The 24398-nt window shown below is 34.1% G+C and overlaps 4 protein-coding genes and 5 non-coding genes across 9 annotated transcripts; 3 read left to right on the forward strand and 6 right to left on the reverse strand.

Moving 5' to 3' along the window:
- Positions 1-879: 879 nt before the first annotated feature.
- Positions 880-963, forward strand: TRNAL-CAA (transfer RNA leucine (anticodon CAA)). Its single transcript has one exon. It is a non-coding gene; the product is annotated as a tRNA-Leu (tRNA).
- Positions 964-1334: 371 nt separating this feature from the next.
- On the forward strand, positions 1335-1418 carry TRNAL-CAA (transfer RNA leucine (anticodon CAA)). Its single transcript has one exon. It is a non-coding gene; the product is annotated as a tRNA-Leu (tRNA).
- Positions 1419-2048: 630 nt separating this feature from the next.
- On the reverse strand, positions 2049-5349 carry LOC111020385 (rRNA 2'-O-methyltransferase fibrillarin 1). The gene is made up of 6 exons (XM_088118369.1): positions 5176-5349; positions 4791-4886; positions 4610-4687; positions 4352-4528; positions 2534-2602; positions 2049-2448 (listed from the first exon to the last, which is right to left on the reverse strand). The coding sequence occupies exons 1-6, from the start codon at positions 5314-5316 to the stop codon at positions 2272-2274; spliced, it is 738 nt and encodes a 245-aa protein (XP_087974495.1). The 5' UTR covers positions 5317-5349; the 3' UTR covers positions 2049-2271.
- LOC148207666 (small nucleolar RNA snoR60) lies at positions 2734-2805 on the reverse strand. The gene has a single exon (XR_015787733.1). It is a non-coding gene; the product is annotated as a small nucleolar RNA snoR60 (small nucleolar RNA).
- LOC148207667 (small nucleolar RNA snoR60) lies at positions 3748-3818 on the reverse strand. The gene has a single exon (XR_015787734.1). It is a non-coding gene; the product is annotated as a small nucleolar RNA snoR60 (small nucleolar RNA).
- LOC148207668 (small nucleolar RNA snoR60) lies at positions 4023-4094 on the reverse strand. Its single transcript, XR_015787732.1, has one exon. It is a non-coding gene; the product is annotated as a small nucleolar RNA snoR60 (small nucleolar RNA).
- A 4785-nt stretch (positions 5350-10134) lies between the features above and the next one.
- On the reverse strand, positions 10135-13662 carry LOC111020384 (transcription initiation factor TFIID subunit 11). Its single transcript, XM_022297036.2, is given in 5 exon segments — positions 10135-10383; positions 10506-10605; positions 10877-10964; positions 13288-13583; positions 13585-13662. Coding segments are annotated over 5 exon segments (675 nt in total). The 5' UTR covers positions 13648-13662; the 3' UTR covers positions 10135-10255.
- A 1198-nt stretch (positions 13663-14860) lies between these two features.
- LOC111020386 (histone deacetylase complex subunit SAP18) lies at positions 14861-16915 on the forward strand. The gene is made up of 6 exons (XM_022297038.2): positions 14861-15045; positions 15182-15214; positions 15998-16108; positions 16213-16308; positions 16424-16498; positions 16596-16915. The coding sequence occupies exons 1-6, from the start codon at positions 14893-14895 to the stop codon at positions 16626-16628; spliced, it is 501 nt and encodes a 166-aa protein (XP_022152730.1). The 5' UTR covers positions 14861-14892; the 3' UTR covers positions 16629-16915.
- Positions 16916-17005: 90 nt separating this feature from the next.
- Positions 17006-23311, reverse strand: LOC111020382 (PGR5-like protein 1A, chloroplastic). Its single transcript, XM_088118368.1, has 11 exons — positions 23013-23311; positions 21361-21471; positions 20913-21009; positions 20711-20811; positions 19398-19454; positions 18511-18587; positions 18172-18223; positions 17792-17902; positions 17604-17701; positions 17422-17498; positions 17006-17226 (listed from the first exon to the last, which is right to left on the reverse strand). Exons 1-10 carry the CDS (start codon positions 23199-23201, stop codon positions 17429-17431), a joined length of 963 nt encoding a protein of 320 aa, XP_087974494.1. The 5' UTR covers positions 23202-23311; the 3' UTR covers positions 17006-17226; positions 17422-17428.
- Positions 23312-24398: the final 1087 nt, after the last annotated feature.

The following is a 24398-nucleotide window of genomic DNA, read 5'->3' on the forward strand; positions in this document are numbered from 1 at the left end:
TTAGACCAACTCATGGGTAGGTCGGCCATTTTCGACTAGATCGACCCGTGGACAGGTTGGCCCACGACTCACAGACGAGTTGGCCCCCGATTAGTTGTCTATGGGCCTTGGTCCTTGGGCTGGATCTACTTCTTAGATTTCAATATATGAATTTCCGAGCGACTCTTCGAGATTTGAGATTGGCCTGTTGGAGTTTTATCATTTGATCAGTTATCTTGTTCTTGTTTAATTTCACCCACAACAGTGGTTCCCACTCTCAAATAGGAGCTTGCGCCTACAATTCTACTATTATGAGATATTTTAGCTTAGACTTAATTGTAGTGGTTCCCACTCTCAAATAGGAGCTTGCGCGTACAATTCTACTATTATGAGATATTTTAGCTTAGACTTAATTGTAGGTCTTTTGTCACATGTTTTAGTTTGACATTGGATAGGTTCATGAGTTTTTTTTTTTTTTTCCTCTTTCTTTATGAAGACAATTAGGGTGGGAGGATGGATATTTATTTACATGGTCCATGGAGTTAAACTTCCGTTAGTGGAATGGTGACGTGACAACGATAAATTGAATATTTATTTTTGATGTTCAATCAAGCACAAACCAAGTTCTTCCTCCTCGTTGAATTAGCCACGACTAAAGCCAGCCAAATAAACCCTCTCCCTTATCCGAAAAAACCAGTGGAATTGTGCCATAAAAATTTGACCCAATTCTCACTCATACGAATAAGTTTATGGTACTGTGAAATTTGCGGCAGTTGCAGCTTGGAATTGTAATGGCACTTTAGTTGGGTTTTGCTTTCCGTTAATGACATTAACGATAGTTTAAATTAAGGGACTATTTATATGTAATTTATTTAATTGTCAAGTTTCTTTAAAACAAATGTCAGGATGGCCGAGTGGTCTAAGGCGCCAGACTCAAGTTCTGGTCTTCGGGAGAAGGCGTGGGTTCAAATCCCACTTCTGACAATTTTTTGTTTTTTTTTAAACAAGGTGTTGTACCTTGTTTACTCATTAAATCTCAAAATATATAAACATTTTACAAACTTTCCGGTCTTCCCTCTAGCACATGGGGATCGGTCCTACGCACCGGGGACGAAGCGTAGAGGTCACTTTAGCTAATATTTACTCATTAAATCAGTGAACAATTTTATAAATTTTATATGTTTATTATCAGTGTACTTCAACTCCCAAATTAGTGGAACTCAAAAATTAAAAAAAAAAAGAAAAAAAATTGTGAAAGTGAGAAAACTTGAAAATAAAATTGAGTTCCTCGTATATATTTTTATGATAATTCATTTGTACTATTTTCAGTATTTCTTATTTCAAAACATCCCCACTTCAGGATAGCCGAGTGGTCTAAGGCGCCAGACTCAAGTTCTGGTCTTCATGAGAGGGCGTGGGTTCAAATCCCACTTCTGACAATTATTATTTTTTTGTTCTTTTTCCCTTTTCTGAAACAAGGTGTTCGACCCATTTTCGTTTCCCTTTTTTAAGATATAATCTTCTCCTTTGGTCTCTGGAGTTTTATATCTCCAAAAATATATAAACATTTTTTATAAAACAATTATATATTTAATATTCACTCATTAAATCAGTGAACAATTTGATCAATTTTATATGTTTATTATCAGTGTACTTCAACTCCCAAATTAGTGGAACTCAAAAATTAAAAAAAAAAAGAAAAAAAATTGTGAAAGTGAGAAAACTTGAAAATAAAATTGAGTTCCTCGTATATATTTTTATGATAATTCATTTGTACTATTTTCAGTATTTCTTATTTCAAAACATCTCCAGTGCTGCTTTTTATCAAACAGTTAGTTCTACATCAAAAAATCTAAACGACAAATCTTCAATACATATTTTCTTTAACCGAATTTTCTATTTATTCCTAAAGAAAGAAATTTCTATGCTTGGTTACTTTCTAAAAAACAATTGAAATCAGAAACCAGTTCCAACTTTGCATATAAAAGTTGGTTCACTGAATTACAGTTTGATTTGTAATAAGGTTTATAAAAAGACATAGCAAGTGCACATTCATTTCTTCTGTCAAATAAGAAAGAAAACTAAACATATATCTCTCTACCATTTATCAATTCTTATACTTCAAAAGAGACAAAACAAAGTAGTGAAAAAAAAAACAACATATTTATGTCCTCCATTAATCACCAAAGATATCAAAAACATAGTCTCCCCTTTAAAATGATCCCGCCTACAAGCTAGCAGTAGCAATCAATAAACTGTTCACATAATCAAGATCCTAGTTCATTGGATAGTCTATGCAGCGGGCTTCTGTTTCTTCGGCGCCCGATAGATACCAACAACACAAGCATGATCTCGCTCAAATGGTTCAAGAGTTACTTGCTCAGTGGGTTTGAATTGATCTGCCTTTAGCTTATTCACCTCACTTGCAAACACTGCCTCTGCTGGAACGGTCGAGTCGATGCAGTTGGCCTGAAAAAGGTTCAATACCATATTATCTTATATTCATGGATTATACTGTCTATTGTCTTTAACAAAATGCAAATCTTGAACTCACTTTGATTGATATAACAAAATGGCCACCCGCCTTGAGAAAATATGATGCATTAAGTGCCAAAATTCTAGCCTGCATTGAACAAGTCAAAAGTGGTCAACTTTAGAAGATGAAAGACCGAGAAGTTCATGATTTCAAAAAATAAGCCAAGCCAGCAAAATTGGTAGCAAATGAAAGGTTTTATCAAAATGTGATATTCTTGACGCATCAGAAACTCGGGTTATGCATCATTCAAGAAGTCTTGAAGGGGAATCCGAGTAATTCATCACATGCTTAGCAAATAGGAAGAGCCTAAAATGAAAAACGTGAGAATTTACCTGCACGACATCAAATCAAATTAATAAGTGATAAAATTATCTTAATTGAAATTGGTGAGAGACCTTCAGATTATTAAATTTCTGACACAATCTCATTATCCCGCACATAACCCAGAACTAAATAAGATAGCCGATGCTTTCTTTTATAATTTCATCTTCTTGCTTGAAGTTGAGCTCTATAATCGACTACAGAAAAATTCTAAACCTCCAAAATTTAACTTTCTGTATTATAAGATCCAGATTCCAGAACAGATCATTGGTCACAATGAATAAAGCATATGCTGAATTTCAAATTAAGGGTTCTTTTAATAGGAGAACAATTAGAGAGATTTTTACACAAAGACCCCACATATTGAATGATCCAGAAATGGTTGGCAATTAGAATAATCATCCAACTCAAAAAAAATACAGCTAAACAGAAAAAGACTTCTAATTTCCAGTGCTAATAAAAGATGAAAATCTTCTACTATACACAAAAAGAGGTGTGATGGAAAATGTGGGCAGTGTAAATATGGAATGTAAAGGTGATAGTGGAATTATTTCACGTATTGGAATAAAAAATATAGAATCAGTTGATTAGTACTAATGCTTTGAGAGAACAAGATGGTTTGATCCAAAGTTCTAAAAAAAGCAATTGTTTACATAGAGTATTTCATGAATATAAAAAATGAAGAAATGCAACTTATGAACTTTAAGCACAGGGTAAGGGGTACCTAGACAAAAATAATAAGGCTTGGATTGATTTTATACAATCTACTTGAGATGGAATAGGATGTTAACATGGGAGAAAGGAAAACAGACCCAGGAAAATTTTGAAAAGAAGAATCCGGATAGTATCACCAGAATTGATAAGCATTTATTAAGAAACAATGACGACAATTCAAAAGCAAGTCTTTTTGAAGCATCTGAAACTCAGGACTTACACCATTCAAGAAGTCTTGAATGGAATCTGAGAAATTCATCATATGCCAAATAGTTCAAGGAGAAAATGTATGAAAAGAAACAGTAAAAATCAAGTCTTTTTGAAGGATCTGAAAGTCAGGACTTGCATCATACAAGAAGGAAAATTCGAGAAATTCGTCATATGCTATATGGTTCAAGGAGAAAAAGTATGAAAATAAACAGTCTGCTAGATAGCAATTATGAAAAAACTAAGACAAAGTAAGTCTTTGTGAAGCATCAGAAACTCGAAACTTGCATCATTCAAGAAGTCTTGAAGGGGAATCCGAGCAATTCATCATATGCTAAATAATTTGAGGATAAAAAAGGCTTTAAGCTAGAAACATGGAGAGATAAGTAGGCATTAAATCCAACAAGACTGTACAAATGAAAACTATAGTTTGAAATGTACTGCACCACTTAAAAAGATTAATCAATAAGATACAAAAATCAATGGTAGGATTCTATTAATCACACAAGTCGAAGAAGTGTGCCATCAATCTCAACAAAGGTGATGACGTTAACATACAATAATAATAAGACTAGTAAAAAACAAAGTGTGAACCTGATCTGGCTGAGCAACATCTGAAAAGACCACATCCACCATGCCAACCAACATTCGATACTTGGCAGGGTGTCTAGCATCTTCAATGATGGGTATAACATTTGTGCGCTTCTTTGCCATGTTCACCAAATCTCTACCACTTCTATGAGAGAATTCCACAGCATACACTATACCAGTCTGCAAATCAGAACGACAGTGGTTAAGCATTTTTTACTTCAATGAAAGACTACTACATATACTCTATAAATAACTACTTACAGGCCCCACAAGATCTGATACATGAGATACTGTTGTTCCTGAAGCAGCGCCAAGATACAACACTCGAGCACCAGGTTTCTACAATACACATGTTAGCAAATTAAAAATAAAGAAACAAAGAAAATAACAAACTGAAAAATTGAAGTAGATAAAATCAAAATTTTTGGTGAAAAGCACTAACAATCCATATGTCATCAACACCACCAAGAACTGCAGCTGCCAACTTTGACCTGAATGGGTTCCAAACTCTGTATTCAACTTTAGTTCCATCTTCATTCTGGAAGGACAGTATATATAAAACATTTAGCTTATAAGCTTACAAACACAGCCAACGTATAAAGCTGAGTACTTTCATATACACTCCCTAACTATTGTGCTAGAACCACACAAAACTATTTGGAGATATCAGTTCCAACTAGAATTTCTCATGAGTAATAATCAAGCACTCACGTAGTCAATCTTTTGTATAGAATGGTTTCTCTAAATTTCAAAAAATTCAGTATAAGAGCTAACAAACATCCAAGCGCAAGCATTACAAGGTGAGATTACTGTTAGAAGCGAATCACCTGTATGGATATCCTCTTCTCGTTGTAGACAGATTCACCAGAGACCATATTATTAGTGACAAGAGCGTCTTCTTTGCCCTTGGCTATGAAAATACCTTCATGTCTGTGGGGTTCAATCACGACTTTGCTTCCACCTTTCATACCACCGCCTCTTCCTCCACGGCGACCTCTTCCACCTCCTCGACCACCACCACGGCTTTGCATACCTCTGCCTCTAGCGCCCCTTCCTCCGTCACCCCTGCTCCTAAATCCACCACCACCACCACCGCGCCCGCGCCCTGCACGTATCCAACTCATTCAACTTTTAAATTCCTCAACTCGTCTCTTTATATTTACTGGGGTGCATTTTGATTATATTCGAATATTGTCTAAATCAAACATATTACTTGAATAAGAAATTATATTTGATGGTAAAAGTTGACAAATAAACAAATACATCTATATAGGAAGAATTACACATAATAATAATCTAATATTACATCCACACAACAGCGCTAAAATATATAATTTAGGGTGTTCACCGGTCGGGTCGGTTTTTAGGCCGAAATCCCAATCGATTAAATAAGATATAATCGACCAACCAAATTTATCCGTTCGGTCGGTTGGTTTTTCGCCGAAATCAATTTTTTTTTAAATCAGTGTGTGAACTTAGGGACTAGGGAGATGACTAAATCACTCAAAAACTTACTCTTCTGAAAGCCTGAAAATGGAGGTCTTTGACGGAACGACGGGCCAGCAGCTATGGGACTAGGCCGACAGCTATCCGTTCTTATTATTATTATTATTAGATGAAAAATAAATTTTATCCAAAATTTTATTCAAACTTTAAAATCCACTGGCCCATACATATTACATAAATTTATTGTCATCTCGAGTATAATTTAACAAATTTAGTCGAAAATTAAGTCATATATCATCGACTAAAAGATGAATTTTCTCTCACATATTGACTCAAGGTAAAATAAACTCATACTTCCAACCAATTAGAAAAAAGAAATTATACACACTCATATTTGTATAGTATATTATCCAAAAGTGATGCAATATTCTAAGTGAATAAATTAAAACTTTAACAAACATAGAGAAAACTACCGGCCATTACATTGAATTAGTGAGAACACCGAGAGCAATCGACATGCATCTATTTTCAGCTCCCAAAGCCCATTTTCGATGGTCCATTTGCCCTTAAAATGTTTGTTATAGAGTTTTCAACCAATTTTATTTATTTATTTATTTTTATTTGAACAACTTTTATTTTCTCATTTCTCGAAGTAAATAAACAAGAGAGTATTGGTTCATCACACATCGGAAGATAGTAGATGGCCAGAGAATATAAACTTATATCATACCACAATTTGATTGGGATAATTTTATAGTTAATTTTTAGTGTTATTCGCTAGTTCTTAAGTAAATTTCTTGTCAATTTGGATGTCTTTAAGTAAGTCTTCGAACATCATAGTTGAGTCTTACTCACTGTCACTATCTCGTTCTATGACGTCGAGAGAGATTTTTATTTATATATTTTGTGATAGAATCTTGATTTACAACATTTTCCATCTGGCTATGAAATTGGTTTTGGTTCTATTTACCCATATTCGAATAGAAGCTAATGTTGCAATGCAAAGAGTTGTAAACCATACTTGCATTTTGTTTTATTATTTTATCTCGGAAACTGATTTCCTCCTTGGGTCATTCATTGATGCCAAAGGAGGACAATCTTTTTTTATAACTCATAATTGTATCATTTATAATGAAGTTTGATTTTATTAAAAAACTAAAATCAAATGAAAAAATTAGGTTTGATATGAATGATGGTTTAACTTATAGCTCTTCTAGCTACGGGAGAAAAAAATAGAACGATAAGGTGATTGCTCCTTAACTAGATTTTAATATTTTTTTTCTTACAATGGGTGCTTAATGACGTTGAAAATGATACCATTGGTGCTTAATGATGTTGAAAATGAAACCTATGAAAAGTTAAATGATAAGATCTAATCAGACTTTCCGTGCAATATCCCCTTGCTAAGGTCCCGAGTCTTTAAACTAATTCGAGTCTCTTCAGCTCTTTATGGCAGCTAGTCACGATGAATTCTCAACGAAAAAAGTGCTCTCTAAACCGAACGTGAAAGTCGTTTTCCCATGTATCCACCTTAAGCGAGGCCGATCCCACAGTTGGCTTTTTTTTTTTAATCTTAAAAAAAGTGATATTAAATAACGAAATAAATTTAGAAGTGTCGATTACTTGAAAATTTTCCATAAGTAAAATACACCAAGCAAGAATAAACAACTTAACACATATTCTTCGATTACCTAATTTTTTTTTTGTTTTGTAAAAAAAACACATATTCATGGAATTTCATCTTTTTTTGTTCCAAATGAAAGAGAACGTTATTTTGATTTCTTATTTGAGTCATTGAAAAAGAGAATGACAAAAGAAGAAGAAAGAAAGAAAAACAGTATGTCATCTTTTAAGCTTACAATTATTAACTTTGCATTGAAAAAAAAACTAAAAATTGAATGTTACATTGTCTAAAAGAGAAAATACGTCGAAAGGAGAAAAGAAGGCTCAAGTTTTGATGAGGAAAGAGTTGAGAACAACGATCTTTATAATTAATATGATAAATTTAAAATATTATTTTCTAACCCAATGAGATTCTAAATTTAATTGTCTTTTATTATTTATTAGTTTAAATTGTTTGATAAAAATTAAATATTATCCATGTTGCAATAATTTATCTTTGAAATATTATTTTACAATAATTAAAAAATTAAATTAATAATTATCAAATAAAAATTATATAGATCAAAATTGATAAAATATATTATTAAGATGGAAAATATTAGAATATTTATACTAATTTAACCTAAACAAATTATGAATATTGAAAATTTTGTTCAGGAGAACAAAAATTTAAATATTATTTTATTATATAATAGTTTATCTTTGAAATATTATTTTACAATAATGAGAAAAAAATTAATAAAAAAATTAATAATTAGCAAATAAAAATTATATATATCAAAGTTCACTAAATATATTATTAAAATGTAAAATATGAGAATATTTGTATCTTTAAATTGAAATATTAAAAATATCCTAAGATTTATCGTAAATAAATTATGAATATTGAAAAAAAAATAGGGAAACAAAATTTAAATACACCACAAGGTGGATTAAATAAATGAATGGAATATGAAAGATTAATATGAAAAATTTTTGTCTAAGTTCAATCGTGGAATATGAAAAGTGTTGGAATCTCAAACGTTTTTGTAACTTTTTTTGCTTCCTACAACTATAAAAGTGACGCTCTTTCCACTCATTTTCATACTAATTTGTTTTATCGTTCTTCTATACACGTTCTTCTCTCTTTAGTTCATTGTGGTTTTTAGATTTAGTGGTAGAATACTAAAACTTTTTAATATTTGGCTTTAATGTTGTAGAGCGACATTGTTTAGCAATCGTTGATCATTGTGTGCATCTTGCAAGCATTTGTCAGTTTGATCTCAAACAATTGGTAAGAAGTAAATATATTTTATGAAATATAGGGTAATATGTCTTGATTTTGTTCTTCACTATTGCTATTATTAAATTCGGACTATATTGTAGTTAATCTTAATATCATTAATTTTTTATTTTAATGTTTTTACCTATTTAAAATCTACCATTACTAGTTTGAAAATATTTTCATTTTGGAGCCTCTTTATAAGTTACAAATCTTTTCATTTATTTTTAAAATTATTCTAACGGTTGATATATGACTTTATAAAGCCTTGAATTATCATTTGAGATCAAAGAGGCAATGAAAATCAATCCTTGAGCTTTTAGTTTAGCTAAGAGCTAATGTATTTTACAAGTTTGCATTAAGCTAAGAGCTAATGTATTTTACCATCTTTTTATAGTTTGCATTTTTAGGATACTTGCTTGTGGACTAATTCAGATCTCAAACAAAAAAAAATTTCTTGCCTTTGAGATATTTTATCAATCTATTGTTAGTTTTATTGGGTTGATTTCATAGTCTTTTTGATAGGGAGATTGATAGATCGACAACATTCACTAATGCCAAAGCAGGGATTGTTTATGGTGGAAGGGTTTTTTCACAGCGAAGTCGGTTTCTATGATTTGGAATTTTAAGGTTCCAAAAAAGGTGAAATTTTCTCTATGGACTCTCTTTTATAGGAGCACAAACACAGTTGAGAGAATACGAAGAAATTCAGATATCCAGTTTGCCACTCAAACTTGGAACTATGTGACTTTGCTTATGGATTTTTCCTCCTGTCTTCCTAAACATATAGATAAGTTCATGACAGAAGGTTTTGGAAGATGACTTCATAGCGGAAGGTTTTGGTGGTGCAGCGCTCAAAGGAAAAGTTTCAATCTTATAGAACCGTGCAACGAGGTCTCTCCTTTGACACCTTTGGAAAGAGAGAAACAGTAGACTTTTTAAAGACAAATCAGCCCCAATCAACCCCTTTAGATTATTTTTGTGTGAATACAAAACATACAACTTCTTGGTGGGCTACAATCCACAAGAAGGATTTTGAAAACTAATTCTTTTTTTGATTTTACACAATATTAGAAGAATGCGATTGTTTAGTTACCTTGGAGAGGGTTCTCTCTACCCTCCGCCTTTAGGTCGGTTTCGCTCTTTTGGGCTCTTTTGATATGAATGCATTCTCTATGTTTCTTATAAAAAAAGGGTTTCTTAATCGATCGATTACGTGATATGTGCCAACACTTTCATCTTTCAAGTGGAATATTCCTGCATCTCAAAGTCCATATCAAAAGGAAAAGGTAAATCGGAGATTATTATATTCTTAAACATTTATGAAAATCTTTAGTTTATTTAAATTTACAAGTTCTGGTAGCACTTCCCAATCCATGCTTCAAGTTTTCCACCCTTTCAACAGTTTGTGTATGTGGTTAAAATCAGAAGCCAATTTGTAAGGGAAAAAAAGATGTTGGAAGGAACTTTAGTAGTATATAACTATATATGAGATGGTTTGCCTAAGCTTGATGTAACAATGTTGAAATTTCCTTCCAAAAACTCCTAATGCAATGATTATAAATTGAACAGACTGATTAGCGAAAGAGCCTAGGCACTGATTTCCTTGGAATCTTACCTTCAAGCTTTAGTCTTCTATATGCTTCTCTGAGATGGCATGGCCTGATAGGTCCGGTATCATTCCGCTCTGTCATAACAACTCTTGCTGAAAAAGAAAATGCGTCGAAATTAGTCGATGTCGATTTTGGAATATGCAGATTCTTCTGTCTATGCTTCACATTGCCATTAAAATAACCGAAAGTATGCTTCACACGAGCTTATGCGTACCTGTTTCTACGAGCTCACCAACAAACATCTTCGCTATCCCGGACACTACAATTGTCATTGGTACAGAAATTTTCTGTGTCCCTGAGATGCTTGCTAATAGCTGCAATTTAGAACAGAATGGAAACAGGATGAGCCGAGTCCATGTTCATAAAGACTAGCATCTCAGATAGAAACCCAATAGCTAAGCCATCCATCAAAACTGCCTTGGATGGGGATTTTTTCCTGCACAAAACCTCAATCCCTCGGTGAGGATTTTTCGTCCCTGATACTGATTCTCCAAGGTCGAGGACGGGAATGCATCCCCAACCCCAACCCAACCTCCTGTCGTCGTCCTAGCATATTAGATTATAGGAAAATATTCAGATGTGTACCCTTTTCATATTAGCTTTCTGAAATCCAGCTCTCCGAAAGGACTCATACCGACTCATCTGTTCTTCTGTAAATTGTGAGAGAATGGCTCTGTCAAAGTGTTGAGAAAAAAGTTACAACAAGATTCTTTCTGAATCTGAAGTGAAAAATTTCAAAATGTTGCATTTGAAGTTCACTCTTAAAGAAACCAAAACAAGCATCCTGAGTAACAAAAATGATATCAAGTTTTTATAAAAAAAGGGTCATTTTCAATCAACTTTCTGGAGAGAAGACAAACAAAATATATCCATTTTTCATACTCAAAAACAGGACATACATAATAAAGGATGAAATCCACATGGTGTATTATTTTTTTAATAAGAGCTGAGATTTATGAAATTACAAGAGAGACTGCGAAGAAACAAAAAATCAGTAAAAGCTTAACAGATTTAATTATCCAATCCCAATTATTATGGATAAAAACTTAGTTCCAAGCTCAAATTTACATACCACCAGATAAATAATGTACAACTAGTGCAGAAAAAGATGACCTAAATATCAAACAATGAGATAAAAAACCATGACTTTTAGGTAGAAAACGAGTAGTAGTCTCCCTTTGATGCTTTTGTTCAGAATTAGGTCTTTACTGGATAACTGGCCATAAAAACTCGATATAAATTTTCTCTATCAGGATTTCAAATCAAAGAAGAAACGTTGGTTTTGAAGGATCATTGATTACTAGGCCACATTGTGTACCATTGCTAACAAGTGTAAGTTGCAGTTTTTCACACAAGTAAAAGGAGTTCATTGTATGTCATGATTCAACGAGAAACAAACCGACCTCAAAACTTCTTCAGCACAATACAAAGGGTAGCAGTGGCTGAGTAAGCCTTAGAGTTTGTATAAATTCATTGCCGAGCATGGTTTTTATCTAAAGATTGGTTATCCAGGTTAAACTTGAGTGTCCGTCCCTATCCCTTATTTATTTTCTCAGCATGTAATCACCAAAATAGTCAAGCAATTTCATCATGTCTATCATACAACCACCTTCACATATAAGTCAATCTATCATCTTAAGTACATTGTCCTGATCATCATAGTTTGTGGGACCAAATAAATAGCATCCAGTTGAGAAGAGAAATAAGCTTATCTAAGAAGCCTTTTATATATATTGGATCTCCTGATTAAGAAAATCAACATTTGGCTATTGCATATTCTTGAAGGAAACATCCTTTAATTTGGAAGAGCAGGAAGAAACATGCAATAGCAGGTCAGGTTCAAAAGTAAAATTTTGGGCAAGGGCATTGGGAATTTGTGAATTCTACAAATTATCAAGATTTCATAGGAGAAACTAAATAACGAACTAATTCACACTCTATTCATGTCAATCAACTAGATGATTTCCTGACCAAAGGACCACAGCAAACATATTAAACATCATTGGAGAGCTGATAAAACACCTAACCAGTGCTGGCTCTTCCTAAGAATAAGGTGACCTAGTAGCTACTTGTAATCTATCCCTCCAATTTGCAAGAAGAATTGCTTACGACGCAGTCTATTGCATTAAAATTTCTAAAATGAAAATATCTGCTTACCAAATTGATCTATTGGAGTGCTCCGTGCTTGATGTCAATATTCCATCAACCGATACTATAAGGTGGCAAGCACAAGGCCATCTTTCAGTCACAGTGCCCCTTTTCAAACAGATATTGGTCCATAATTCAAAATGCCTTAAACTGGATAGTGGCTTTCCAAACAACAAAATGTTGATTGACCACCAGTTCAAGAGAGAGAAAAAAGAAGCGTCTTTGGCTGCAAACCAATAGAGCTCTCTTTTCGTTGCTATGTCTTGAACGAAACAATTGAATCTTCAACAACACATCCATATCTTTTGATAAATTTATAGATTTTTTTGTTGATCCTACAAAGTTGGAATTCCTTGATTGTTTAGACCCCTTGGGGAGGGTCTTCTTGACCCTCCACCTCTAGGTTGTTCTCTTGCCTCTTTTGTTGGGCTCCTTTTGATATGGAATACAATCTTTAAGTTTCTTATAAAAAAATAAATAAATAGATTCATAGATTCTATTTTTATCATGGCTCTCTCTTGGTGTACATGTTACCCCCTCTACAAATTACAATCTTAATGATCTTTTGGCAAATTGGAAGGCCGTTTTAACATTCCCCGATAGGATTTACCTTGACATGCGTTTGGCTTTCAACCTTTTTCTAACATTTGATGAAGTAACAAAAACAAAACCCTCTTACAGACACGAACAATGCTCAGAATTTGTAGTCAAACCTAAAAATTATCGTAATCACAGACAAGAGAAACCGGCAGAGGTAATTGAATCTAAACTAGCGCAACTTGGAACAGAATGATCAATTAAAAACAGAAATTAGTCCCGAATATTGAGAGAGTGGAGAGAGAACATACTGCATCTTCGCCATTTTATCGGGGTCACCGCTGGAGGGGAATTTGGCGAGCTCAACTTCCACATTCTCCTCCTCTTCTTCCTCGTCGTCGTCTTTGGTTTTAGGGGCGGCAGAGACATTGGAGGAAGAAGAAACAAACATAGAAGTGGTGGGTGCAGAAGGGATACCGGAATGTGTGGCGACGGCGGCGGCGGCTGCGGTGGCGGCTTTTGGATCATCGTCGCCGTCGTGAGAATCAAGAGCATCGGAAGCGGCTACATTGGTCTGGATTTCGACAACGTCGGCGGCAGAGGGGGAGTTCGGGCGGCGATTCCTCCTGCTCCTCAAACGCCGCTTCAAATGGGTCCTTCGATTGCTTCATTCTCGTGAAAATACTCTGCAAATTGACAATTCTGTTCTAACTATGAAAATGGGAATTTTAAATTCTTTTTGTAAAATTTTATTTTATATTTTTTAGTTCAATAATTACGATTAAACCATTGAACTTTTTTATAATACAAAAACATACAAGGTAAAAATTTCGAACTCACAATTTTTGTATGAGAAATAGTTCTGGTTCAAGCTGAGCTCAAAATGATTTTTTTATAAAACTAAAATCATTGAAAATTTTTTTTAGTACAGAATGGGAATTCGAACTCACAATTATTGCTTGGAGATATATGCCAAATATTTTGTGGTATATATTAATTACTGTTGAGTTATACTCACTTTCACCATTTTTCCAACTATTTAAAATTATAATGAATTTTAGTTAAATTAGTGATGGCCACCATAAGCATAAATCGAGAGCTTAGGTTCGATATTTTAACATTAAAAAAATCAATAATTGATTAACTAAAATGGTTGTGGTTAATATCAATTATATTTTAGTTCTATGAGAGCTATTTAGTTACCTTTACATTTTGAATAAAATATCTATGACAAGGATAATAAATTTAATCAATACTTCCATATTTCCATAATTCAACCTAAGCAAAAAAGATTAATAGAAATTTTTATTATATTATAAAGAGAAAAATTAATAGAATATAATATTAATAGGAAGTTTTAAATTTATTTAAAAAGTGAATAGTTAATTTAAATAATTTTTACTAATTTATTGCTTTTTATAATCTTTTAAAAATAGTCATTCACATCAAAATGATATCTTTTTATTTAACTTTACATTTTGAATAAAATATCGGTAAAGAAAATAAATTTAATCAATATTTCTATATTTTCATAAGTTCAACGTCAACAAAAAAAAAATAATAGAAATTTTTATTATATTGTAAAAAAATTTAATAGAATATAATATTTATAGGAAGTTTTAAATTTATTTAAAAAGTGTGAAATAGTTAATTTAAATAATTTTTACGAATATTTCTCAAAAAAAAAATTTACGAATTTGTTGGTTTTTATAATCTTTTAAACAACAGTCATTCACATCGAAATCTTATCAGTATTTCAACTTAGGTTTGAAAATGGGCTTAAAAACGTACGGGCTTAGCTTATCGAGCTCTTGGCCCAGCCCATTTCGGATAAGCCCAAATCGATGCGAAGAAAATGGTTAAACCAAAATTGGAAAAATCAAAACAGAAGCTCTGTAACGCCGTACACTCCCACCATGGACAAGAGAAGCAGAGATGAGAAGATGAGCGGAGCTGCAACTGCTCCGCCGCAAGGTAGACCTTCCGCCCGGCCTCTCCCTCCGCCGTCTCAGCCCAAAGCTCCGCCGCCGCCTCCTCGCCCTCGTTTCGAACCCGTCGACCGCGAAAAGGTTTTTTTTTTTTTTTTTCTTTCTTAGGGCTTTGCCTTCCTCCTCTCGTGTTTTTTTCTCTCTTACTGAAACCTTTGTCCGTTCATTCAACTGACTTTTCTCTTCGAATTTTGGCGTCCTCTGCGGGGAATTCAAGACCTGCCCTTTGTTGCTTCGGGTTTTTACTAAGGTACGTTTGAGTTTGTTGTGAGAAATCATTCTTAACTGATTTTTTTCCTTTGCTGTTTTGAAATTTGAGAAAATTTTTAATGTGCATCAATGGTGGAAGAAAATGTCGCGAGTTCTGACTTCCTGTTCTAAGTAACTGTTCGACATTGTTGTCCTCTGCTAGCTTTTATGATACTTCTGAGTTAATTAGCGATTGTGCACTTGTTCTACGTTGTCTTTACTCAATACGGTAGTGTTTAACCTTGATTCCGTTTCTATTGTTGTGTGAAGATCGTGTTGAAGATTTTTTTCACATTTTTCCTTTTCTTCTGATTGGTACACTTGGGAATTGTTCTTGAAAAAAAAAAAAAAACTTTATTTTGATATTAGAATTTGGGATTCATGTATTTTCATCTTACTGCGGACACTGACAGGATTATACAACATGAGCTTGAAGGAATAGATCTCAAATGATTTTTGTGAATTATCTTAAGTATTATTATTATGGATTGGAGCTATAGTTGTTTGGGTATATTTGGCTTGTTCATTTTTTTTTTCCTTTTCATATTCGTGAGTATCCAGGCCATTATGTTGACTCACTTCGGACAACCTCCTGACCCTACTCCATTTGGTTGCCAAGGAAATATCTACAATCCTAGAGGCCATTATGGGATTTGAAATCTTGTTAGGCTTGTTCATTAGGCTGTCTTTTTGTATCCTATTTTGTGTTATTTTATTTTTCTCAACGAGAGCTTGGTTTGCCAATTAAGAAAAAGAAAAATTGCCTCATTTACATTTGTTGCAGGTTGGAGGTCACCACTCTGATGAGGATTTTGCAATTAGAGGCAAGGAACCCAAAGATGAGGTTCAGATTTACACATGGAAAGATGCAACACTCCGGGAACTGACCGATCTAGTATGCTGAAAACCTACACTCATGACTCATCTATTTCTTCGTAGTGTGTTTCCAGTATTTTTCTGTTGATGTTTTGTATATGATAAATGCCCATCTAATTTTAGGTTAAGGAGGTTGCTCCGGAGGCAAGAAGAAGAAATGCAAAACTTTCTTTTGCTTTTGTTTATCCCGATAAGCGCGGTCGGTTCGTCTTGAAACAGGTGAGTGAATGATAGCAAAAATATCACCTGCAATGGACTTTAAATTTTACCTTCTCATTTAACTACAAGAATTGGTGATATATTAATAAGTTCAAGTTGTTATCATTTAATTAAGGTTGGAATGACACATTCTTATGGAAATGGGAGGAGATTAGATGATAGCAAGGCATTGGGTGAACTGGACTTCCAGGTAAAACTTGAATTCATGAATTGAGTTTTTTTGAAAGTTTGTGACTGTGAGGAAAACTGAGATTTTTTATGCATTGTTTTAAATTTGAAAATTGTAGATTGGAGATTATTTGGACGTGGCAATTCTGTAGAAACCTCAATTGTTCGGAAGTAACAATGCTGCGATTTAATCCGAGTATGACATTTTTATGCTTGCTGCCTTAGAAGACTGGATTTAGCGTCGAATGTGCACTGAATTCTTGATTTTCTATATTCAAATGTCTTGTGAAGGTAGAAGAACAGATTGTATTGATATGGTGAATTTTTATTCAGTCGTCTGGTTCTAGTTTGAGTCCCATTATTTAATAACCTTCTCTTATATTTCCCCATCTATGTATTTCTAGATCTTTGTATAATAGAAACTTTATTTTTGTCTTTATTTTAAACTGCAGATTTAGCTTTAGTTTTGAACTTTTCAACTAGGGTGTCAATTTACATACATGAATTATGTCTTATTGGATGGATGGCATTCTGAAACTTCATCAATCACTCCCTTCTCTAGGTATAGAATATACATGATGAGTATTCACAAATTTGTACATCAAGATACAATATTGTACAACAGCTGAAAAATTCTCTCTCTACGTGACTTGGTCTTAAATATCTTCGTATCCAACCATAGAGAATTCTTGAAACTGCCATATGATGATCTCTTGGTCTTGATTCTCTTGGAGTTACACCTTACAGGTCCTGGATTTGTCAGCAGATAATAAAAACAGTAAGTAGCATGAGAAGTCTTTAGGATTTGAATAAGATGCAGTGTTGAGAAAAAGGACAGAGTTCTGAAATGATAACCAGTCCGAGAATGGGACAAAATGACAGAACTTGGAGAATGATAACATAGAGTAGATGCATGTTATTTTCTCTAGTGAATGCAAAGCGTACCCCTCATTTAGGCACTGCTTCCTTCTGGTAATGTGATCAAGCGAGTTTTCGAGTCGTAAACCAGCTCAGTTGCACAGCTGAGGAAAAGATATAGTTTTTAACCATCCAGTAATTGAAGAAAAGAAGCTTATATAAGTAGAAGATGTTGTTCATGGTTGCAATTTTATGAACTTCATGCTTACTTTGAGCACTTGAGTTTGTTTGTGTTGCCACCGCTTGAAACCGATAGTATGGTACCAAAGAACGAGACATTCTCAGTTCCACAGTTAGGACAAGGGCCCTAAAAAAGATTTTGTTCGGTCAAAGATTGCTACATATGCCATTTCAAGGGCATTCAAGGTATAAGTTGGCAAAAATGATGGAACTCTACCTTCAAGATCAAAGAGTCTCTAACAACTGCATTTGTAAGGGTAAGAGCTAACCAAACTAGGAGTGGCACAGCAGCAAACCAAGTGAAGATGAAACTGAATGGTTCTGGGAGCTGCATTCAACTCAGTATGAACAAATCCCGAGTTAAAAGAGCATAAAGTAAGAAGCCATAAGATTATCAGAGAGATTTTCGAATCATTATTTTCTATGTAATACACAAATACTGCAAAGTTTGGATTGAAGATCTCTGCTAGCTTACTCTCTAGCTAAAGAGCTTCTCTTGCATTAGAATTGATCAAGAAAGTCGAGAAAGCTCGAAGCGATCATTGTTAAAGTATTAGGATAAGGATGTGCCCATTGAGAAAAAAGATAAATATTTACCTCCAGTAAGTATGTAATTTCAAATCCAGTGATATCATCCAGGAAGAAGAACCTAAAAGGATTCATAGGAGAATGAGCGTCTTAGGTATTGAACATGAATATGCAAACAAAGAGGGGCCAAGCACGACAGAATTGCAATACCAGGACAAACCTTGGCATAATTTCAACATTTTAGGCCCTTTTGATAATAAATTTATTTTTAATTTTCTATTTTTGAAAATAACTTTTATACTTTTTAAAAACAGAAAACAAAAAACAAAAACATTATCACAGTTGCCTCTCAAGGTTGTCCAAATCAGATATTATCACATAAATTCAAATGGTTAGTTTGACACTTACAGTCCTAGTGCAACTACAGTGGCTGGAACATTCAAGAGAAGCATCTTAAAGTAGTCCACAGAGAGGTCACTATAAACCTGTAAGAAAGGTAATTAATACAAGTTCATACAAGCCATTCTGGTCATTGAAGTCTCATGCGCACAAGAAAAGTGTAAAGATGGGCATCATCCTTAAGGGAGGTATGTTTCGATCTGATCGACAAGCACAATAATCAATGCAGGTACTTCATAATCAAAGATGTATATACAATAATAATCAGAAGCCATTTTATGTTCAAGTGAGATAAAGGATTTAACATTTAATGATATGTGGATTTTGTATTTTTCTTTTGAATTGTTTGTTAGTGAAGACTGTTTAGTAAGCCAGTTAGATGATAGGAAGAAAACAAAAGGCATAATTCCCGGAATCTTCAAACGGAACTTCATGTGAATGATCAGTGAATCATGTCTTTTTGGTTTCTACAACCAAGAAAAGGATCAACGCATAAATATTATGACATTTCTCACTGTTCCCTCCTCAAGCAGCCTAAATTGCTTGCAGGCTTGCAGCAACTGAAAACTAAAATAAAGAGCTTTTTCTGAAAGAGAAAAGGGATGGAGTGCAATGCCCCATATATACATGCATATGCATTTTTAGTATATAATTGCTAAATTAAAAAGGAAGTTAGGGGAGGAGGGGTGGTGTTGAAAGAAGCATTAATCAAGTGCTTTTTAAGAAGGTTTAGAAGCATTAAATGTTTTTAAAGTTCCCAAAAAAATTCAAAGTGACTTTAGACCAAGTATCCAACAAAACAAATGCTTACAATTCGCTAATTTTCCAACATTAAGTCATCCAAAACTTACCCTAATTATAAAACAGCTTGAAACTATATACACAATTATACATACCTTTCTGCTTCGGAGGCTGCAACGAGGGCCCTCAACCACAATTTCACTTCCTTCCGTCTGAAAGCATAATAATTTCAATTATATCACATAAGAGACATTGATTACTGACCAAACTTACATGTAGTAACTTAATTTAATATTTTTGAGCTACTCTTTACTAGAAAGGCGGTAACTGTTATTTGCTTGCTTAAACTAAGTCAACCTTGCAAGCAAAAAATAGTTCATTTTTTATGTTCCTGAACTAACTGCTCAATAAAAAATCAGCACAATGTCTAGTTAGAGGTACTTTTTTTTTTTATATCCGTATGTCCGGGTCAGCTTGTGCACACCTCGACTATTCACGGGCCAACCGTCTGACCCTACTACATTTGGTTGATAAGGAAACTCGTAGGATATTAAATCCTAGATAGGTGGCCACCATAGTTTGAACTAATTCCCTCTAAGTCCTTTTTTAAGTTCAAATATTTGACAGTTTTTGGACGGGCGCTAACACTATGTTTTTTATTAACACCTTAATATATGCAATTTAAAGTGGTTCTAGGATATTAGAGATGAGGCACCTATTTTTGCCAATGCGATGCAGAAGGCCCCTATTTTAATGCACCTATGTTTACTACCAATGATTCAGTGCCTGAAGATGAAGTAAAGCATCAAAGCGAAGGAGTTTTCTAGTTTTCCTTCCAGAGACTGCTGAAACTACCCCTAACATAAGAGGAAAAGCTCCAGTCAAAATTTTCATGCCTGAAGATGAAGGTTCTCTAGGAAATTTCCATATCCCTTTGGAAAGAAGATACCAGTTTTTCTTCTTGATGTTAGTGAGACCTAGTCTCCAAACTCTCAGGGGAGAAACATCCTTTCAATTCATTAAGTGGCCACCTCCAGATTTTGAACGTATTGGAAATTATTTCCTCCTTAAATGCACAAACAAATTATTGTCATCAACGAATATAAAAATGTGATAAACTGAACAGGATTCCTACTCATTGAAAAGCCTTCAAACATATTCCCCTTTGTTCCTATATCAATCACCAAAGCAAGAAGAAAAGGAGATAAGGACTAGCTTACTTTCAACCCCTTCTTATTTTTTTTAGGTAAAAACATACTATTCCCGTAGAAACTATATTAATCCAAGACAACAAAAAGATCCCGCTCTCTGGAAATCCTCAAGGGAAGGAAGGGGTCATATGGCCATATGATTTTTTTTCAATTAAAGATTAAAACTTAAGAACCATGTAGGCGTCAATAGAGATAAAAGTGCAAACCGATAGCCAAGCAAAGTTTAAAAATTAAAACTGTAACTAATTCAAATAGACCTTAAGTCTCTGCTTCAATTCGTCAAATTCTTTATCCGTCAGAATTGGATTTCCAGATACATACGCCATTGAAGCTTCCAGAAACTTTTGCTCGTCAGAACCTGTATCACAAATTTAACCATACAAAATTATAAAAAGTAAGTGACCAATCTTAAATATAGTTAGGTATATACGCAGAGATTTGATTGTGATCAGTAAGTACTTAGCATTACAACACTGCTGCCTTCCCACATTAATTCTTCCTTGAGATTATCAAATTCCTCATTTGACATAATAGCTTTACCCTCGTAATAGAATGCCTGCAGAAAGTGAAGATAAACTATTTTAGGGTGTGTTTAGTATTGCTTCTAGAATAAGTAATTTAACTACGGGCACTTATTTTTACTGAAAAATCATTTTATGCTTGGTTCATTACTTTTAAGTGCTTTTGATGTTCTTTCCGATCAATCATATGGGCCAAAAGTACACTCAATGTGCTACAGGCATAGTAACATTAGAAGTCCATTGAATTTAAACTGGATTAATTTTGGAACACAACTTCAAGTCCTGATGTTAATGCCTCTAGAAATACCAAATCTTGCATAGATTAAAAGAACACATCGACAAAAAGAGATTAAGAAAACAATACTGAAAATTCAGATACAATGTACCTGTAAAGCTTGGAGAAAGTCTTGTTCAAGTTCACCAACTGACTTCTTTTCCTTCTTGTCTATGCTACAATATTGAAGGATCTTACTATCAACAACATCATCACCCTCAACCTGACCTGAAAGAAAAATAATGGAGTCAACACATTGCATTTTCCTTTTGAAATCAAGGCCTATTATGAAGTCTCTCTAGAGGCAAACTAGAAGCAGAGGAGATGGGAAGAAAGCCAAAAAAGTTCCCGATAATATTTATATTTGCCAAACCAAACCGTCCATTAAAATTTACAATTAGATATCTAGTAAATGCCCATTCCACAGGATTACTTTCATCAGGATCTGCAGGTAAATTAATGTTTAAATCTCATATGCTAACTATCTGATAATGTTCCTCGTGCTTTCTTCTCTATAAACATATATTATAGACTTGCACTTTCTAAACATTTCATAGAATAATAGGTTCTGAAAACTACTGGATAATTTTGATTCTAAGGAGAAATCATAAGAAAATAAAATAGTTTTTCAAAATATTTTCTCTCTCTCTCTTTCCTTTTAGAAGAAACCATTTCATTAATATTATGAAATTAGATTTTCTAAGTATATTATGAAATAGCTTTTCTTATGATTTCGCCCAAATAATAGCAAAGTGGGCCTAAATAATAGCAAATTTGTCGCATAAAAAAATGGCATAAATGTACGAACTCATATATAAGTGTTGTAATTTAAATTGGTAGCTTAATGATACACTTTATCACATAAATGGTACATCAGCGATATGATATATTTTGTATTGGTTGATTTAATATTTATATGGGTTGTATCAATGATATACTTTCATGATTATACAAAAATGGTATATTAGGATCTACAAGAAAAAAGATATATTTGTAATTTTTTTTCAAAAAGTTTGCAAATATAAATTTTTTTTAATATCCGTGAGTGTCTGGGCCAGCTTACGCACCTCAACTAATCTCACGAGACAACCGCCTGACCCTACAATATTTGGTGCCCGGAAACACATAGGAATTACTAATTCCTAAGGTAGATGGCCATCGTGGGGTTAAAAATTTGCAAATATGACCCAACCAGCTTTGCTACCCATAAAATATTTCTTAATGTGTTAGGCCATGTTTGAGAGATCTTATATGGCAGAAGTACTTTTAAATTGTTGCGCCACCCATTATAATTTTCCCATAAAATATTTCTTAATGTGTTAGGCCATGTTTGAGAGATCTTATATGGCATAAGTACTTTTAAAATGTTAAAAATACTTCTAACTTAAATGTTTGCAATTGATAAATGATTTCTCAAGTTTCTTTTGGCTTAAACACTTAGTTCTCAATCTCTTGGACACACTTTCTTTCCTTAATGGCACTTTACATACATTTTCTCTCACTCACTTCTCCCACTATACACTTCTCTTCACTAATCTCGCTCTACATACACACTTTTCTCCCACTGACTTCTCATTACACTTACATTTTCTCACATCAAGAAATGAACGCTGCTTTTTAACTCATCTGTTCCGATAAATATGAAAGAAAAGAACCGTATAAACATTAGTTCAAGTTAACTGTGTTAAACTAATCATATTCTATCTCTGCCCGCAAACACTTAACAGACTAATCTCAACGATATAATGCTTCAGTTAAGTGAACCTGACCTGGTTGGTCCGTAGTAGCCCGGGGAGGGAGGAGAAGCACCCGCCGGCGAAGAAACAGCCGCCGGCTAGAAACCCGAACCAAATGGGACCTCGCCGGAGAGGAAAACAGAGAAACTGCCGGTTTCTGAATCGGAACAGTGAGTGAACTCGAGGATGGCAACGAGAGTGTCAATTTGGTAGCCATGTGAGAAGGAAAAAGCGAGGAGAAATTAGGGTTTCGGTGTATCGATTTCGTGTTCGCCCGTCTTGTTTGGAGGGAAAGAAAGATAAGGCAGTGGGAAAAATGTGTGGAGCGAAATTGCAACGGTTTTCTTTTCTACCATGTTTTGAAATCCGACCGAATCTTCCACGTCACCCGAACGGGCATTTTTTATTGGCTGTCGTGATCTGAGGTGTCCCCTGAGTTTCATCATGAGGCTGCTTTTGATTTGGCCACGTGACATCTGTGGGATACTCACGTGGGAGAGTGGGCCTACGTGGCTTGCTTTTATGGTTTGAGAACTTGTGACAGCAGGGAATGGTAGCCGCAAATGTAATTGTTAAAAGATAAAATATTCACAAATATGTGCTAAAATAATATGGGAAAATATACGGAAAATTGACCCAAATGATCCAAAATAACGCACCCCTCAAAAGTTGTTTTTTCTAACCTAAAACAGTTTTTCCTGATACGTCAGTGGGAGTAAAGGTACTAAACTACCCTTCATTTTGTATTCATTATCACGTTAGAGAAAGCTATAGACCTTGGGCGAGTTTTCTTCAAACTCACCCGAATTTTTATGAAATTTTCTTGGAATTAGTTCACGGGCGGGTTTTTACAGTTTGGATATCTCAAACAAGATTAAAATTGAATATATCATTTTACTTGGATCAGACTCACCATTTATAATCGAGGACCTGAGTTAGATGCTCTTGGAATGACGTTTAGTATTTTTATTTATGAAAATTAGAAATGGATAAAAATTGAAAAACATTCATTTGTAATGTTTATAATTGAAATATTTTGCATAAGTATTATTTGGCTCAGTGGATTTTACTCCTTTTTGCTTTTTACTTTTGGTTCCTGAAATTTGAGAAATAGTTCTAAATGGTCCTTGAGCTCCTTTGACCATTAGTTGACCTGATAGAATGCTTAAGTGGCAGGGACCATGATTACGTGGCACGTGTCAAAATATATTAATTTTAAATTATTTGGGTTGATTGGTAAAGTTGACATGCCCATTGCCTTATTTTCTACCCTCCTCCTTTCTCCTCCTCCCTCCTTCCTTCTTCTCCGATAGAACGTTGTCTCCCAGCGCACCGTCCAACAATGCTCGCTCTTAGGGGTGAAATAATTTGAACCGACCCGAACCGATTCAGTTCGGGTCGGGTTTAGTTGGTT

Source organism: Momordica charantia, unplaced genomic scaffold (genome assembly GCF_013281855.1).
Source record: "Momordica charantia cultivar OHB3-1 unplaced genomic scaffold, Mcharantia_2.0 BLBB01000116.1, whole genome shotgun sequence".
In the NCBI taxonomy this organism is placed as follows: Eukaryota; Viridiplantae; Streptophyta; class Magnoliopsida; order Cucurbitales; family Cucurbitaceae; genus Momordica; species Momordica charantia.

What these genes read in the sequence shown, in the direction of transcription:
- LOC111020385 (XM_088118369.1), bottom strand. Translation starts at nt 5,316, where the DNA reads ATGAAAGGTGGAAGCAAAGTCGTGATTGAACCCCACAGACATGAAGGT. An exon ending in TATCAGATCTTGTGGGGCCT is followed by an intron (nt 4,529 to 4,609) that starts GTAAGTAGTTAT and finishes TCTGATTTGCAG; the next exon opens with ACTGGTATAGTGTATGCTGT. An exon ending in ATTTTGTTATATCAATCAAA is followed by an intron (nt 2,449 to 2,533) that starts GTGAGTTCAAGA and finishes AACCTTTTTCAG; the next exon opens with GCCAACTGCATCGACTCGAC.
- LOC111020382 (XM_088118368.1), bottom strand. Translation starts at nt 23,201, where the DNA reads ATGGCTACCAAATTGACACTCTCGTTGCCATCCTCGAGTTCACTCACT. An exon ending in GCAGCCTCCGAAGCAGAAAG is followed by an intron (nt 18,588 to 19,397) that starts GTATGTATAATT and finishes CCTTTCTTACAG; the next exon opens with GTTTATAGTGACCTCTCTGT. An exon ending in AACAAACTCAAGTGCTCAAA is followed by an intron (nt 17,499 to 17,603) that starts GTAAGCATGAAG and finishes TCTTTTCCTCAG; the next exon opens with CTGTGCAACTGAGCTGGTTT.
- LOC111020386 (XM_022297038.2), top strand. Translation starts at nt 14,893, where the DNA reads ATGGACAAGAGAAGCAGAGATGAGAAGATGAGCGGAGCTGCAACTGCT. An exon ending in TGCTTCGGGTTTTTACTAAG is followed by an intron (nt 15,215 to 15,997) that starts GTACGTTTGAGT and finishes CATTTGTTGCAG; the next exon opens with GTTGGAGGTCACCACTCTGA. An exon ending in TGGGTGAACTGGACTTCCAG is followed by an intron (nt 16,499 to 16,595) that starts GTAAAACTTGAA and finishes TGAAAATTGTAG; the next exon opens with ATTGGAGATTATTTGGACGT.